The following is an 18,851-nucleotide window of genomic DNA, read 5'->3' on the forward strand; positions in this document are numbered from 1 at the left end:
AGCCACATGCAAAAGACCACCTATGAATGATGCCATTTATACGCAATGTCCAGAAAAGGCAAATCTATAAAGACACAACGTAGATTAGTGGTTGTCAGAGGCTAGGCTAGGAATGAAGACTGATTGCCAATGGGCAGGCAGGGTCTTTGTGGCTTATGAGAGTGTTGTAGGAGCCTCTAAGCTTACTCAACAAGCACTAAAATTCCCACCTAAAACGGGAAAGCCATATGTAAATCCCACCTCAATGAAGCTGTTTTTTCTTTAAAGTTGAACAAATACCATAAAATTCTTACATCTTACCCCACAAAGATAAATGCCACTTTTAGTGTTTTGTTTTGTTTTTCTGTGTATGTGAGCAAAAAAGTGACTTCAATGGTTTTTAAACTGCTTCAACAAACTGCTTGGTTCACATTATGAACATATTTGCTTGCTATTAGACTTTTTTAAAGCAAAACTGCGCAAGTCTTATTTCATAGAATCATGAATGATGAAAACTGGAAAACCATCTTAAAGATCATCTAATGCCTTTATTTTACCCCTCTTTTGGTTTTAATTTCTTTATGTATACAATGAAGAGGGGTAGAGCTAGATGGTTTTCTGGGCTCTTTACTGCCCTGTTCTTTTCTCCTCCTCCGCCGCCCCCTCCTCCTCCCCCCTTTTTTTTGCTTTACAGAGAGAGAGCGTGAGCAGGGGAGGGGCAAAGGCAGGCAGAGAGAGAATCTTAAGCAGGCTCCACACTCAGCACAGAGCCCCACACAGGGCTCCATCCCACACCCCTGGGATCATGACCTGAGCCGAGATCAAGCATCAGACCTCAACTGACTGAGCCACCCACGTGTCCCTTTACTGCCCTGTTCTAACTGCCCTTCCCCTCCTTATTAAAAAACAATTTCTATTCCTTCAGAAATGATGACTTGGATCTGCTAATAAAAATCATTAAAAACTAAATGAACTCGTGAGCTCATTTCAGGCCAGGTATATGGATTTTTCTCAAAAGAGAATTCTAAAAATCCTGTACTATCCTGCTTTTACCAACAAGAAAATTGTGATTTCCCTTGGTGTTAAGAAACTGGGATTTTTTGCAAGGGGAGAATGGGGAGTTGTTTCTTAATGGTTATAGAGATTATCTGCAGTGAAAGGCACGTTTTGGAGACAGTGATGGCGGTTACACAACATCATTAATGTAACTATTAATGCCAAGGGATGGTATGCTTAAAACTGGTTAAAAGGGCAAATTTTATGTGATGTTTTACCACAAAATAAAAAGAAATTGTTAGGTCAGCCAATGACCTACAGTCTCATCTTATGTGGTATGCCACTTATATCTCAGCAAAGCTTTTTTTTAAAAAAGTTTTTTTCCTATGTTTTTTTTTTAAAACAGCTTTATTGATGTATGTGGTACAAACTCAAGGTGCATATGATTTGCTCTCTGATATATATTGTGCAATGATAACCACAATAAGGTTAACATATCCATCATCTTACATACTTTTGTGTGTGTGGTGAGAACACTAAAACTTCTACTTTCTTAGCAAGTTTCAAGTATGGAATATGGTATTAATTACAATACGGTCATTAATAAAATGACCGATGGTCACCATCGGTACATTACATCCCCAGAACGTATTTACCTTATAGAGGCTTGTGCCCTTTGGCCAACATTTCCCCCCATTTCCCCCACCCCCTAGTCCCTGGCAATCACCCATCTATGATGCCTTCTATGCTGAACCCATTCTCTTAACACGAAGCCTATTTGCACGGTGACAGTCTTTTGCAACCCAGTAAAATACTGGTGGAAATTTCAGGTTATCTGGCAGACAGGCCCAGATTTTGTCAAATCATAGTCATTTGGAGATCCTTGTTCTTGTATCTGATCCTATTTTAAGTTGGTCTTGAAAAGGTAAGCCCACAATGCATTTTGGTACACTGGCAACGTAAATTTCCAAGCTTAAAATGTTGATTAAGTTGACATTGACTGTGCTGGAAAGAAAGAGACCCCGAGGGTGTAAATTAGCTGCTGCTTCAGAAGGTTTTCCCATTACCTAACTGGATGCCACATGGGCTCAGGGTTTTAAATATCCTGTCTTTACGGCATCAGTAGATTAAACCACTCTCTGTATGTAGTCCAGCGGATCCTACTCAAGCCCCCAAGGCTTTTGCCCAAGAATCAGGTCATATTTTAATGTGACAGAATGAGGTCCAGTGATTAAGGTGAGATTGAAGCTTGATGACCTCAGAGGTTGGACTAGACGAGGTACCAGGCACAGCACTACCGTTAAGATTGTTACATCGGTCTATAGTTGGTCTTCTCAAAATCAGATGGGGTAAAAACTACCCCTGTCTCAAGCTCTTCCCCTTTCTATAACATCAATAAATGTGAAGATGAGCTGAACCCAAAGAAATCCTCTCTGGAGGTGGGAGACTGAAGATTACCAGCTACCGAAAAAGCCAAAGATGTGTAAGTAGGAAGACCAAACTGTGTTGCGATCAGTGGGTACAAATGAAGGATGAACAGAGACTTTCACTGAAGGAACATCTTTATTTGATCTTTAATATACAGTATTACCTTGAACTTATAAAAATTACATATGGAGGACATGACTGGAAATCAGTTCAAGAGCAGCCAGTGGGTACCGATTTTAAGAGGTTATACTTACCCCACTCACTAGCTGAGGGAAAAGTTTTATCAGTGAATTTGAGACCAGTGAGATTGCGGAATGGCATTTCAATCTCCAAATCTAGTAATTAAAACTGGGGGTGCCTTATTTAGTTAATCCAACCCAAACTAATTTGTTTTCAAAGAAATAATTTTTCCCAAGAGCAAGCTGAGCTTGTATCTCTATGTTCTGGTAAGCAATTTGCAGAATTCTGTAGCATTCAATAGCTGCTAAGACATCTGCCAACTGTTTAAAATCTTCTGCCTATTAACATGTACGTATGTGGGCTTATGTGTCCGTGTGCATCCACACGCTTCGCGTCCACGCTGAACCGAAGCCGTCTGTGGATGTCGGACCTAGAAAGGTAGCTCAGTTATAGGCTTTCCCTCTAGAATTTCCCAAACTAGTGAAATACCTACTTGATAAACTCCTTAGTGAAAAATCTCTCTCACACGGTGACTGGCGCGCTGCAACGTATCTACTAGTGACAGGGAGTCGTGTAACTTTGAGTCGTTTCATGAGTGCTGCTGGGCCCGAGCCAAGTGTAGGAGATGAGCTGTTACACATTGGAAATGTAAGGCTGAGATTGAGGGACGCCTTAATTTAGATATGATGTATATCGACACTCTGAAATAATGGTACTGGCTTGTACAGGATTTGAGTCAAGTTATGCAGTACAAGAGAACTCTCCTTTTGGACAGATCTTTTGTCTACACTCCTCAGATTTAGGCTGTTCCCGAGGGAACAGAAGCGGTACCATCCTGCAGTCTAAAAGAGGGATAGTGGCTGCCAAACGGCAAATGAGGCACGTAACCCATTTTCTGTTGCTTAAAATTTTTCAAGAGATTGGTTTTTGCAGCACAGAGGTCAGATTCTAGCTTATTCTCGTTGGAGGGATCTAAAAGTACTCAAGTGGAGGAGTTTTTCCAGCTCCAGCAATCCAGAGTCCTGGTCCAAAGGTCAACGAGCAGGCAGAACTTGGAGAGAACAGAATATTTGGACACCACAGAGACCCTCCTTTTTACATGGGGTCTGGAACCGTGGCATTAAATGACAAGGCAAGGCAAGTGCCATGCCCCCAAAACAAACGAAATTGCCTCTTTCATGACAGTCATATCATACTGCGACCTGAACGGAGTCCAGAAGAGTGCATCTATTTTCAAGACAGCAAAACATACAGTGTTCGGTTTACAATCGTACAGACACACACCTTTCTGCTTCAAAAATGAATTGCGTAACCCAAACACAGAGAAAAGATGCAGATCAAGGATTACAGGGTCTTACAGAAATTAAACGTGGGATCAAGGGTTAACGATTATGACCCGGGGGCCAAACCCAGCTCCCCATGCTTTTGTCAATCAAGTCTGATTGGAACGCAGCTATACTCCTTCACTTACATAATGTCTCCACCAACTTTCATACGTTCCAATGGCAGAGCTGAGTAGTAGAGAGAGACCGTACGGTGTAGAAAGCCCAAAATACCATCTGGCCCTTTACGGAAAAGCTTGCTGACCCGTGAGAGGTCAAAGAATGTTTCCATCATGATCTGAATGGGCTGAAGTTAACAGAAAATCATCTTCACCTGTGTTCTTGAGCCCGAATAAGTACACTAAAATATCTCCAGATCATAATCTGGTTACTCAACTATTCTGCTTAGAATATGTGTAGCCAAAACTTACTAACAACTGTGTTTGCTAGTGTTTGTCAACAAACACAGACCATATTAAAAATCTGTGTATAATTGTGTTTATGTATGTATCTATGTAAAGGGTGGATAAGACAGGAGTTAGCCAATTTGAAGGGAAGGAGACCTAAAGGAAAATAAGAATTGAAAACACAATTACTAGAAACTATTATTTGGAACTTAGAAATATTTTAGTATATTTTTCTTTATATTCAACAGCATGGGACCATCAGTAGGGCCGTTGGCAGAGCAAAAACAACGTACAACTGCAAATTTGACCCATGACAAAATGTACGTGAATATAAAATAACCAGCGTTTCTATAAAACATTAATTTTTAATTATATAATTAGGGCAATATAGCAAAAGAAGAATGCTTTAATTTACTTTGAAAGTAAATATTTTAGTCAAAGTTGCATCAGAAGTCAAGTATGTCTTTAACATTTTCCAAGAGGCTTTAGTTATTAGCTACAATTATAGCTCAACTTAGTATTATATAGTAACACATTGCTTAAAATATAAACCATTTCTTTTCCTCTTTAAGTGACATATAAAATTAGGGATTTTGTAATATGATTCAGACTGGGAAACAGTGAAAATGGTATGCACGCCACTGGAATCACAAAACGTCTGACGCTTTGCCTGTGACTGACGTCGCGAGTGCCTGGCATAAAGCTCGGCACCTACAAGGTACTCCGTGTTTGCACACTCATTCTCTCACTCGCTCACGCATTCATTCATGGAAATCCAGGCTTGAGGGGAAGCTGCATAATGAGAATGGCAAGCGCAATCTTTTATCGACAGATCTGTGGCTCTGACAAAGACTTTGGCAATGGAGAGTGGAGAGGAGAAGCTGATGGTCCCGATTCCAAACCGCGTGGCACCCTGGGGTGCCTCAGATGACATCACGGAGAATGAGGATCAACATTCCACAAAAGGAACACACTCCTCCAATATCCAGGTTTTACATTTACATATAAACATCTGCTCAAAGACAGAAGTAAGGTGGTGCCAGACACAGGACAGAAAGAACGAACCCTCTGACCGGGGCCTTTTCTGCGCTGAGACTTCTTGGTTAGGACCGCACTCGCTTGGTTTTATCAATTTTATACCAGTTTCGACAAAAAAGCATGAGTCTAAAATTCTAAAAGAGAAACGCAGAAGGGAGAGGGGTGTTCAACCTCCATTTTTTCCTTTCATGTGCCAACTGATCGGCCTACTCAGCACACTTACGCCAAAGGCACAAAGCGGGGTGTCAGCTCTCTGAAGAGGCATCTGGAAAGGAGCATCTCTAGGTTCTTTGCAGAGAGTCTTAGACGTGTAATGAGTATTTTAACCTGAGGAATAAGGTCTACGAAATGCAAAGGACTGTGAGGGATGGAAGAAAGTAAATACTCTTGGAAACTAAGCAGAATACAGGACAAGGATTGATTCTGGAGGAAATAATTTTAAAAATCTGTAATAAAAACAAAACATGACACTGGCAAGTCCTTTGTAGCTGACTTTAATTGCCTTTGGTATCCAGAGAAGAAAACAATGGAAGCGTTGGGGTCGGCTCTAGTCTTACCATCACAGGGAGGGAGCAGGCAGTGAAGACGACCGAAGCTTCCCCTGCCCCTCTCCGGATTCTTCGCTTGCACAGAAAGGGCCATACTCACGCACCTCTCTGCCTTCTCTTAAGCCCCAGTCAGCCGAGGGGGCGGAGGCTCTGTCTTCTCTTTCCTTGAGAAGCTCCTGGGAGACCAAGAAGGCCCCTTACTCTGCCCTCTTCTGAACAGGATACGGGCAGACTCGCTGCCGTCTACTCAGCGGCTCTGGGTCTTCGCCACCTCAAGGGGTTCACGTTTTTTAGTGACTCCTAAGTGGGCTTATGCTACTTTTAGGAGGAAGGCTAACGTTTTTTTGAGAACCAAATATTCTCCCTTTCTCAGGTTAGTCATCTCCCCTTCTCATTTCAAAATTTTAACTTTTCAAGTAGTAAAAGATACTATAATTTCAAAATGTGTGCTAAAATTTAACTCTCTTAAAAACTTAAATAATGCAACTGGCTCCACATCCTTATTTCCTATGTATCCTGAAAAATCTCGGGTTTGGTTATCATTTATGGATCGACTGCTGAACTGTGAGGACTATTTGTGGCATAAGATGATCACCCTTAGAAAATACTTAATTATGTTAATTTATTAAATCTTTTCTCCAATTAAAATCTGCTACGTGCTAATAAGAGATGAAAAAGAAAAGCTATCAAAATAAGAAAATAAGCCTTCAGAATTCCAAGGTGGGCTTCTTGCACAAACACTGTTTCATGAAATCTTCAAGTTCAGAGTAAATACTAGACTGATTATAATGCTCCCAACTTTTATTGTCAATGGAAGCTGTTTGTATTAAACGTAAAGAAGAAAAAGTGTCTTGCACTGTGACACAAATTCAAGGGACAGAAAACTTACAATCATATTTATCTTACAATACAGTTCTTGATAAAATTTCAGTTCCTCCCCCCAAATATGAAGAAATAGTAATTTCTTTAAAAATAAATATCACTGCAAAATCTATTTATGGTAAGAGAAACTCCCTTAGATATATCCCAAATTTAGTTAATATGATTAATTATACCACACTTTTATCACTAAAAATGACTTTGAAGTGGTTCTGATTAATTCTTTGGATTTCTATAAATATCCTTGGAGAAAATAAAAGCTGAATTTTATTTTTGACGTAAAATATTTGTGAAAAGTTCGCTCATCTGACGAGATAATACAGGATCCCCCTGTTCCCATTTCAGATAGAATGTATGAGCAAGTTTCACTGTATTTTGTTTTTGATTTCATAAGGTTCTAAAAGTAATTTGGCTCATCAAGGTAAATTTGGAGCTGCATAATAGTATAGCGAATTGTGCCAAGCCACAGAGAGTTGTAAGTTGAGGGATTTTACTAAATTTGTAAGAAGGTTAAAGTGGATAAAATTCACTTGGTAGATTTGCTGGTTTGGGGAAAAAAATCTCCTACCAACAAAACCAAGGCTTTCTCTCAAAACGGGTTTCAAGGCAACAAACTGCAGCATTTCCCCCACTTGTCGTCATGCTACCAACACTAGACTGATCAACATGCACGAAATCCCAAACCCAGGCTCGTGAGTAGTGGTTTCGATAAACAACAGTTTCAATGATTCCGTATGGAGACGAAGACTTGAAGAGTATTCTTTGTGAGATCATGCCCCCAGAAAAAATCAAATTTAACCAAGAGATTTCAATGGAATAGACTGAGAGTTGAAATGGCTGCCAGTCTGATCGTCCAACGGGGAACCTGAAAACTGAGACAGGAACAGGTACTTTTGTTGTCTTTTGCCAGACCTCTTGCTCTTGATGCGGTTCCACTGCTCTTTTGTTGTTTAGTTCCTTCCATTAAAAATGGAGAAAAAAGGGATAAACGATGAGTAAATATCTGATTCGAAAGCTGCTCCACTTTGGAAGGAACAAATGTATAATCAGTTCCAAAGGCCATCCCTCACTTCGACAAGGTGCTCCGCATTCTTGGCTTATTCTCAGGCAGTCTGGTCTCCGGATGCCAGGACTCTAAAAACAGTACAGTAGTAACAGGCATGATTTCCCATGTGACCATCTCCTTACGAAACAAAGCGTGTCAGGTCGCTGTCCTACACATACCAGAATATGTTTTGGTCAGGTATAAAATGGAATCATTTCAAAGTTGAGATATCTACAAGTTGAAAAGTCTTGTGGGGCACAGTCATGTTTCACCCTGCCATGTTGACTTATGAGGTCCAGGTTTCCAAAAGCCCCCCCCTCCAGACTGATTTCTGTAGTGGTCCATGTAAACAAAACACAGGGGAGAATGGTCTTTCTGGAGCTGCTTTTCATCGAACAGCAGGATTTCCTGAAAGTGTGGTGTTGGCTAAATGTAACACGGGCAGAGGATGAGCCTCTGTATTGAATACCCAGTGGTCTAAAGGTAAAAGGTCGTCACTGGAGAACAGCAGATACAAATATCTGAAAATAAAAGAGAGAAAAAATGAGCTTTGATTAGAATTCAACAAGAAGATCATGTGATCTAGCTACAGTGGCAGAAGAAACCAATAACCTACTTTGAACAGCTTTGATGAAAAACATCACACAATGAAACTCAGTCACGCAGTCACTCACATCATCTGAAACACAGTCACAATGAGTTCTAGAAGAGTGCAGTGTGTGAGAAAATCCAGTAAGATGCACAACTAGACTTTGGAAGTAAGATGGTTAGAAAACAAGCCCCACCTACCTGTCTGAAGCACATCAGACAACAGTGCTGTGAAACGGGATGAAACAACCGCTTCATAGTATTTCATGTTCTTTTAAGAGTCACATGTAACATCGGTCATATGTTTTGGCCAATTACAGTTCATAGGACAACTAGAAATTAATCAATTCACATTTATTAGCAGACACTGAGGCACTAACTAGTACGTTATTTGGACACAGAAAGGACTTTTTAAGTTTACTTATTTTGAGACCGTAAGAGTGAGCATGAGAACGGGGGAGGGGAAGAGAGAAGGAGAGAGAATCCCAAGCAGGCTCCATGCCGTCAGCACAGAGCCCGATGTGGGTCTGGAATTCAGGAACCTGAAGATCATGACCTGAGCGAAAATCAAGAGTCAGACGCTTAACTGGCTGAGCCACCCAGGCACCCCAGCAAGGACTTTTATATACTCTTAATACTTTAGTATTAAGTACTTTATGATATAATTAATATAATACAGAATATTATATATAATGTATATATTATATATAATATTCTGTATTATATTATATATTACATATATTTATTATATTTAATATATTTAATTATATTTAATATATTTTAATATATTATATTATATTCTATATATTATATATTATATATTATTATATTATATATATTTATAAATATAATATATAATAATATAATATAGAATATAGAATATACAATATTCTATATTATATATTATTCTATATAATATTCTATATTATATATTATTATATATAATATAATATAATATAGAATAATATATAACATATACATTATATATAATACTCTATATTATATTCTATATAATATATATTATATTATATATTATATAGATTATATAATATTAAAGTACTTAGTACTTTAGTATTACTCAAAGTATTAATACTTTGAGCAGTTACTGCAGTGTTAAATAAAAATTTCAGAAACACTATGGATTTACAGGAGGTCTAAGAATCTCGAATTGCTCTGAATAGGTAGTAACATTGTTTATATGAAAGCAAGACTCCTGACCTCTCCACGGGCACTGCAAGCCATGATGGTCACTTGGAAATCAAAATGACAGGGCTGACACAAACAATAACTTTTACTCATAATGTTCGGCACATTCTAATCTGAATTCTGTTAAAGGGTTATCAAAGTGAGCATAAAAAAACCAACTGTACTGAGTCAGGAAATCTGGGTTCTAACTCTTCATTTCAGCAATAACTAGCTGGGCCTAGCATCAGGCTTCACGGAAGAATTCCTTTAGAGGGGTTTTGCTGAAATCCCTATTTTAAAAACAGGCACATTAATCTTTTTCTGACTACTATTACAGTTCTAGATGGCAGAGTAAAAACACAGCACTGAGATAAACAGGGACTGTACACCAACTTTGTAACTGGTAGAGCTGGATGGACAGTCACAGGCTTCCAACCTCACTCCCTGTCCCTACACCTTGAGACCTGCCGGACTCGGATTTATTCACCAGGTCATGGGCAGAGACGTTGGAAATGAAAAAGCAGACTTGGCTGGGCATAGCAAGAAGCTCTGCCGGGTCTGCTAACTCTGGGACTAGGAGCACAGTGGAGCTCGGGGCACTGACGTGTCCAGGAATGCTAGGCTCGGTACGATCCCACGGCTCTTGTTAAATGAGCCGATGCATCAGGCTCGCTCTAACCTCATCACTCTTTGAGACAGAAAATTCAAGAGTTTCCAGCAAAATGATTCCTTTCCATGGGAGACGCTATGGAAACATAGCGGATATAAACACAGGTTGTAAAAAATCAAGAAAATAACGAATGCGGACGTTTTAGATAATCAAAGTGATATTATTCTTAAACCATCATTTTAAAAATGGATTTTAATTAAAAACTACTGTAGTGGGTTGAACAGTGGCCCCCTACTCACGTCCACCTAGAGACTCTGAATGTGACCTTATTTGGAAAGAGGGTCTTTGGGAATTAATCAGTCAAGGATCTTGAGATGAAATCATCCTGGATTTAGGGTGGGCCCTAAATCCAATGACTTGTATCTTTACAGGAGAAAGGACAGGGAGATTTGGACACACACACACACACACACACACACACACACACGTGCGCGCGCGCGCAGGGAAGAAGGTCATGTGCAGCCAAGGGCGAAGATTAAAGTGATGCCGCCACCAGCAAAGGAAAACCTTCAGTGGGAAGTGGTTTCAAACTCCGTTATTCCACCAAGTGTGTGGTCACTTGTTAAGGCAGTGCTGGGAACTAATACAACTTTCACCCCCAACCTCCAGGATACCTTTGGCCCTTAAACGCTGCTGGCTTCCTTGGGCCAAGGGGTCTGGAGTAAGACTGGAGAGCAGGGCTTAGACGTACAGTGACACACACACACACACACACACACACACTCACATAAACACACACCACATACATTCTCACAAATTTATAATAAAATCAATGTTTGAAATTAAAATAATATAGCTAAACATTCTTTTCAACTTTGGATTACACATTCAGAAGAGGATTTTTCACCGGGATTTTGAAAACAGAACTGGAGAAGAGTGAGTTTTGCTGCAAAAGTTGAGCAAAGTCTACACTCTAAATTAGTTACCACACTACAATTTTTCCTCTACTAAGCATTTTTCTTAAACTATGGTTTTAATAGATGACAAACAGCACTGACAAAGCCTGTAGGTATATAAAAAGGTGCTATTAAGTACATTTCAGTTTGAATGGATGTGGAGCTTAATTTTTAGAGTTGTTTTTTTTTTTAAGTTTGTTTATTTTGAGAGAGAGACAGCACCCATTCACAGGCACAAGTTGGGGAGGGGTAGAGAGAGAATTCCAAGCAGGTCTGCCCTGTCAGCACAAAGCCCAACACAGGGCTCGAACTCACGAAACGTGAAACTCAAGAGATCATAACCTGAGCCCAGATCAAGAGCTGGAGGCTTAATTGAGCCACCCAGGCGCCCCGCCCCCCGCCCAGAGCTAATTTTCAATGTTGTTCACATATGTCTCTTCTAGCTGTCTCTTATCTAAAGACAAGGTATTCAGTGGAGGTGGTGGTGCCCCCAAGTGTTGGCAGTAACCAAACAGGCAAGTTTTTACAGACAGAAAAGTCCAGCAAATCTGAGGAGACAAATTTAAGGTCGACAGAGAAATGGTAAGGCTCACAGAACCAACTGTCAAGTTAATGTGTGCTTACTGACTGCTTTATTTACTTATCAACCGAGCCTTGATGACTCATTTATTCTTCTTAACTATGCTAATATCTAGTATATTATGGGAAGATGTTACAATTCAAAGAGGCTTGCATGTATATGCTCATGTAACTTCTAAAAAAAACAGACTGAAAAAATAATGTACTTAAAACTTCCATTTCGTTTATACTAGTAATGTTTAAATAATGTCTTTGGAACAGACTGGTTAGAAATCAAATTAAATTGAAGATACTCAGTGGAAATTATATTCTAAAAGGTAACACATTAAAACATGCCATTATTAATCTCTCCAAAAGACCTGCCCCTCTCGGCTCTTCCCCACATCTTTTCTCAAATCTTAAAGTTTTTTTTCTTAGGGGGAAGGGGTGGGGAAGAAAAAGAATATTAAAACTAATGTGGGCACATTACAAATTCAAGTGCAAAATAAACATGCATTTTTTTTTTTTAAGGATAAACTGAAGAAAGCAGACATTTCTGATCACTGCAATGGCTTAGGCTTTATCTTGAGATATAAGGGAGCTGGGAGGGACTCCTTATCCTCTGCTTTTAGGGGCTGCCTAAGTTAGGATGCAGAGGTAAGGTATCCTATAGGATAGGCATAAACAAAGGAGGTCTGCTCCTATAACAAAAAGCCCAGAGGAAGACAGCGACAAAGGATGGTTAATTCAGCAGTACAACACAATCTGGGTTGCAAAGGTTTTGTAAAGGTTAATAACGAAATGTTAAGTTTTTCCTGGTGCCAAAAGACCTTATCTTTCTTTCCCTTTTTCTTAGATCACTGCCTTGAGAAAACTTTTAATTGTCCCCCTGAAACACAGGTACATCTTTTTAAAAGCCAGCTTTACAATTTAGTTTTTTCTAAAGGCCTGCTTTTGTAATGTAAACGTCGAGGAAGATGCACCCCAATGTCTCTATCACTGTGGGAAGCTAGCTTAGGTGCCTTTTCTCCAAAGCTTTACTACCCCGTGTCACAGAGAAGGAAGTATATGATTTTTCCTTTGGATAAAGACAACTAATTAACATAGATGGCCACCCCAATTACCACGTGAATTTAGAACGAACCATGTATGGCAAATGGTGCTGTGGAGAGAGTACTCTTATTTAAGGATGAGTTACACTTATCTTCAGAACATGTATATAATGGATTGTATCCGCCTGGTTATATGGGAAGGTGAGATTTTCTGTCTTTGCAATCTGCCTGTGATGCAAATTGCAATCTGGTTTAGCGCTTATTAAACGATAAAAATATTTTTTTAAATGGTTTCTTTTGCTGCTATATTTGTGGAGAGGATTTTCTGGGTTGGCAGAAGACTTGAGTGCCAATTTTTCCCCCAGTAATCAGGATCTCCATGATTTTTTTGACTTTCTCTTCAAATGATGCTCCACACCTTACATCTCCCTACAAGTCCAAAGTCCGAAAGTGAAGGGCAACACTTCTTCAGGTGTGGGTCTATTTTGATGGTCTAATACACGTATAGTAGTATCTCACTACAGTTTTAATTTGTACTTGATCATGTTACGCATTTTTTCCATGAACATATTTACCATCCTTGTATCTTTTATGAAGTATCTGTTCTTTTGCCAGGTTTTAAACTGGGTTGCATGTTATCTTATTTTTGAGTTTTTAGAATTTGTCATATAGCCCAGATAGAAGTCTCTTGTGAGTTACATACTTTGCAAGTGTGTGCCGTATCTCCTCATTCCTTTGCTTTCTTTCATACTCTTTCAAACATATTCCAAAGAGTAGATATTTTTTTAATTTTAGGGGCGCCTGGGTGGCTCAGTCGGTTGAGTGTCTGACTTTGGCTCAGGTCATGATCTCGCAGTTTGTGAGTCAGAGCCCCGCATCAGGCTGTGCACTGACAGCTCAGAGTCTGGATCAGCTCAGAGCCTGGAGCCTGCTTCAGATTCTGAGTCTTCTCTCTCTGCCCCTCCCTAACTCATGCTCTGTCTCTCAAGAATAAATAAACTTAAAAACATTTTTCAAAAAGTAGATATATAAAAATTTTTAGACCAAGTGATCAAGTCATTCTTTTAGGTATCATGCTTCTGGTGTAGTTATTTAAGAAATCTTTGCCTAGCCAAAGATCACAAAGATTTTCTTCTACATTTTCTACTAAAAGTTGTTGGTTTTAAATTTAGGTCTATGACCCATCTTGAACTGATTTTTTTTGAAGTTTATTTATTTGAAAGAAAGACAGAGGGGGGTGAACAGAGAGGGAGAGAGAGAATCCCAAGTAGGCTACCCCACTGTCAGAGCAGAGCCTGATGCGGGGCTCGAACTCACAAACTGTGAGATCGTGATCTGAGCCTAAACCAAGAGTCAGACGCTTAAACGACTTCGCCACCTAGGCGCCCCTTGAACAGATTTTTTTGTTTATGCATACAGAAATTATTCTAGCACCTTTTGTTGAAAAGCCTGTTTTTTTCTCATCACAATGCCTTTGTACCTGTCAAAACTCAGGTGCTCAAATATATCTCAGGTTTTCTCTGGACTCTATTTTGCTCCATTGATATATTTACCTAGCATTATACCAATATCACTGTGTTTTGATTATCATAGCTTTATAGTAAGTCTTGAAACCAGGAAGTGTTAGGCTTTCAACCGTGTTCTTTTTCAAATTTGTTTTGGTTATTCTAGGTTCTTCACATTTCAACGTTAAATTTAAAAACAGCTTATTAATTTCTATAAAAAAGCCTCTTGAGATTTCGAATGGGATTTCATTTAATCTACAGATTGATCAATCTGGGGAGAATTAACAATACTGAGTCCATCACCCAAGTGAATCTCTCCATTTAATTAGATCTTTAATTTCTTTCAGCACTGAGTTTTAGTGTCCAGTGTTCAGGTCTTTTACGTCTCTTGTCAAGGTTCACCCCTAAATATTTTATAACGTTACACTATTGTTAAGTGGTTTAAGTTTCAATTTGATTGTTTATTGTTAGTATATACATACTTAATTCTGACATCTTAATCTTGCATTTGCAACTCTGCTAAATGCTTATTAATTTTAGCAACTTTCTGAGAACTCCTTAGAATTTCCTATGCTGATAATCACAGGGTTTTTTTTTTTACGAAAAAAATGATTGTTTTCCTTCTTCCTTTCTAGTCTGGATATCTTTTGTTTCTTTTTCTTGGCTGACTATACTAGCTAGAAACTCCAGTCCAAGACTAAATAGAAGTGAAGAGAACAGGCAGACATCTTTATCTTATTCCTGATCTTAGGAAGAACACATTCAGTTTTTCAGTATGAGGTCAGCTGTAGGTTTTTCCCTTATGCCCTTTATCAGGTTGAGGGAGTTCCTATGCATTCCTGGTTCGCTAAGAGTCTTATCAGGAAAGGAGTTCAATTTTGTCAAATAACTTTTCTAGGTCTATTGAAGTGATCATATGTTTTTCTTTTTCAGCTCACTGATTTTCAAATGTTAAATCAAATCTCCATGCCTGGGATAAATAAATCCAGTTGGTCATGATGTATTACCTGTTTAATAGGTTGTTAGATTTGATTTGCTAAAACCATATATATATGAGGAATATTAGTCTTGTTTTCAATGAGCACCCTGCTGCCATTCTTATATTTGCTCCTTTTTACCTAACTTGTCTTTTTTCCTCTGGTTGCTTTTCAGATTCTTTTCATTATCAACTGGTTTTAAGGTGCCTTAGTGAAGTAAGTAGTCTTCGTGTTTCTTGTCCTTGGAGTTTATTCAGCTTCTTGGATGTGTGGGTGTAGAGTTTACATCAAGTTTGGAAAGATTTGGGCCAATATATTTTTTTAATCCATTTCTCTATCCTCTCCTTCAGAAACTTCAATTTCACATATTTTAGGCCGCCTATAGTTGTTACACAGCTCACCAATACTCTCTGCATTTTTATAAGATTCTTTTTTTTTGCTCATTTCATTTTTATTTTAATTGCAATGTCTTCAAGTTCACTAATCTTTTCTTTTACAATGTCTAATTTACTATTAATTCTATATGGTATTTTTTTCAACACAGACATTGCAGTTTCCATTTCTAGAAGTTTGATTTGAGTTTTTATATCTTCCATGTCTCTTCTTAAGTTTTTGAATATATGGAATATAATCAAAACAACTGTTTTAATGTCATCTGCTAATTCTAACAGCTATATGAATTCTTAGTTTCAGTTGATTATTTTCATTGTTGACCATGTTTTCCTGCCTTACTGTACACATGGTATCTTTGGCTGGATGCCAGACATTTGGTTGATGGATAATTTTGTATTCCTATAAATCTTGAGTTTTGTCCAGATATATAGTTAAGTTACTTGGAAACAGCTTGATCCCTTCAGGACTTACGTCTGTGATTTATTACGTAGATCTGAAGCAATAAATTGTTCCCCACAACTGAGGCAGGACTGTCCCAAGTACTCTACTCAGTACCCTGTGAAATTATGAGATTTTCCAGCCAGGCTATTGGGAATAGGCACTGACTGTTCCTGAGCCTTGTGTGATCACCGTAAGCTGTTCCCTTTAACCCTCATAGATGATTCTTTCCCCCAAACTCAGGCATTGTTTCTTTCCTCTGCTGAATACTCTTGGGGATTCTCCCGGGTTCTCTCTGTGCAGCTCTCTCCTGTGAACACCATCTATCTTAGTTTCCTTGGACTCACAATTCCAACTCCTTAGGGAGACTGTGCCTCAGGTACCCCGCCCTATGCTGTGGCCCAGAAACTTATGGAGGCGGCAAGCTGGGGCAAACCCTGGGCTGCTCGTTTGTCTCCCATCTCTCAGAGATCACATCCCTTCACTGCCTCCTCTCCGGTGTTTTGAAAGCCACTGTATCCTATATTATTTATCTGTTTGCTTTGGGTGGAAGGGTAAATTCTGAACCTTGTGACTTCATCTTAGAGGAAGAGGCCTGCTCTTCCATTTTGAGATACTTTGCCAAATAATTTGCTGAATTCCATGTACCTATGTTCATGGAATCACTTAATCCTCTATTATTAAACCAATCCACAAAGGACATTAGAGTTGGTGGACCAAGAACTTGTTCTGAGGAAGCCTTTCTGGTTTTTCTTGATTATTAATTCTTCTCCAGAGTCTTCATATCATGACTTTCTAGAATTTCGTGAAAATGGACATTAAATCCATCTACTTTTATTTTCCTCAATCCAACTTTTCCCCTTCTTTAAAATTAGCTATCTATTCTGTTGTTTCCCTCCATCATTCCTGAAAGAATACTGATTATAATATTACATTTGCAGTAGCACCTTGATATGTAATTTCTTAGGATCCTTACAGTCATTTAAAATAAGTTACTTTTCTTCCTTTAGGGCTCTAATGTTCTCCTGCCATATTTGTTTTCCTTTAATTTCAGTATAGGTTATAAGGATTGGAGGAAGAGGTTGGAGTTAAAGTGTAGATGCTTTGCATTTTATCTTATGATTCCCTTTTTAGTGTGCCATTGCTTCTTCTTTTTTTTTTTTTTTATTGTGGTAAGAAAACACACAATATAAAATTTACCATTGTATGAGAGCCTGCCATTTGTGACAGCGTGGATGGGCCTGGAGGGTATTATGTTAAGTGGAATAAGTCAGAGAATGATACATGCCCTCTGATTTCACTCATCGATGGAATCAAAAATAAATATAAATAAATAAAGGAATAAACAAGCAAAAAGCAGAAACAGACCCACACAGAGAACAAACTGATGGTTGCCAAAGGGGAGGTGGTGGAGGAATGGGTAAAATGGGGGAGGGGAGAGGGAAAGCGGCTTCCAGTTATAAAATGAATAAATGGATAATGTGGATAAAAGGTACACAACAGGCAATGTGGGCAATGGTACTGTAACAGCACGGTATGGTGACAGATGGCAGCTACACTTGCGGTGAGCACAGCATACAGGGACCTGTTGAAGCAGCATGCTGCACACCTGACACGAATGGAACACTGTGTGTCCACTTTAAAAAAGAGACAAAGAAATTTACCATCTGAACCATTTTTAAGCTGAGCAGTGTTGCTATATTCACACTATTGTGAAACAGATTCTTGAATTCTTTCACCTTGCCAAACTGAAACTCTATACCTTTGAAAGCAACATTCCCCCTTCCCTTACCCCCAGCACCTGGTAACCACCTTCTCCTTTCTCTTCCTATCAATCAGCTTGGTCACTGGTACTTCATGTAAGTGGAATCCTAACAGTGTGTCTTTTTGTGACTGGCTCATTTCATTTAACATGATGTTCTCAATGTTCATCCATACAGTTGCTTCCCTGATTTTGATTTTAGAAGCCTATCTCCCATTACTTCTAATGAATATTCTTTAGTCAGTCTAGTTTTCTTCCTGTCTTATTTATTTATTTATTTATTTATTTATTTATTTATTATTTATTTATTTTTAATATTTATTCATTTTTTTGAGAGACAGAGAGAGAGAGCACAAGCAGGGGAGGGGCAGAGAGAGAAGGGGAGACACAGAATCCGAAGCAGGCTCCAGGCTCTGAGCTGTCAGCACAGAGCCCGACGCGGGGCTTGAACTCATGAAACGCAAGATCATGACCTGGGGTGAAGTCGGACGCCTAGCCGACTGAGCCACCCAGGAGCCCCTCTTACTGTGTTTTTAAAGAGAGGTAGCATTTCTTTTCTCAAGCTGGATCTCTTTTCATGAAATGACTTTCTGCTTTGCCTCACCTATTAACATATCAGGTATCATTTAGCATTATCTCAAACTTTCTTCATGACTGCTCTAGCCCAAGCCAAAGTTCCCTTCTTTGAATCTAAAAGACTTATATTCTATTTGGTACTTGACTATATACTCTGTACTTTTATTGAATGTGCCCGTTGCCAGAAGGAAGAGATTTCTTAATTAGCCTGCAAGTTCCTCATACGGTATTATGTTTCATATGCTTTAATTCCCAAATCGCACAATTCTGGAAAGAGAGCAGTTACTTAACAAATACTTTTGAATTGGACTTAGTTTGCAAATCAGCTGTCAGAGCAGAGAACAGCACAGAACAGGAGACCTCATATGCTACTTTCCTCATCCAGCTGGAAAAACAGTCCTTCTCTCATGGCAGGAGGTTAACTTTAGG

The 18,851-nt window shown here is 38.9% G+C and overlaps 1 protein-coding gene across 2 annotated transcripts in view; it reads right to left on the reverse strand.

Moving 5' to 3' along the window:
- Positions 1-5,828: 5,828 nt before the first annotated feature.
- The window catches only part of MAN1A2 (mannosidase alpha class 1A member 2), a 178,989-nt gene continuing 165,966 nt past the window's right edge, over positions 5,829-18,851 (reverse strand). For both annotated transcript variants that reach the window (XM_047870244.1, XM_047870245.1), the window contains exon 13: positions 5,829-8,343. In XM_047870244.1, the coding sequence (XP_047726200.1) occupies positions 8,211-8,343 (133 nt within the window). In that variant the 3' untranslated portion in view covers positions 5,829-8,210. The remainder of the gene's footprint in view (positions 8,344-18,851) is intronic.

Source organism: Prionailurus viverrinus, chromosome C1 (genome assembly GCF_022837055.1).
Source record: "Prionailurus viverrinus isolate Anna chromosome C1, UM_Priviv_1.0, whole genome shotgun sequence".
Lineage (NCBI taxonomy): Eukaryota > Metazoa > Chordata > Mammalia > Carnivora > Felidae > Prionailurus > Prionailurus viverrinus.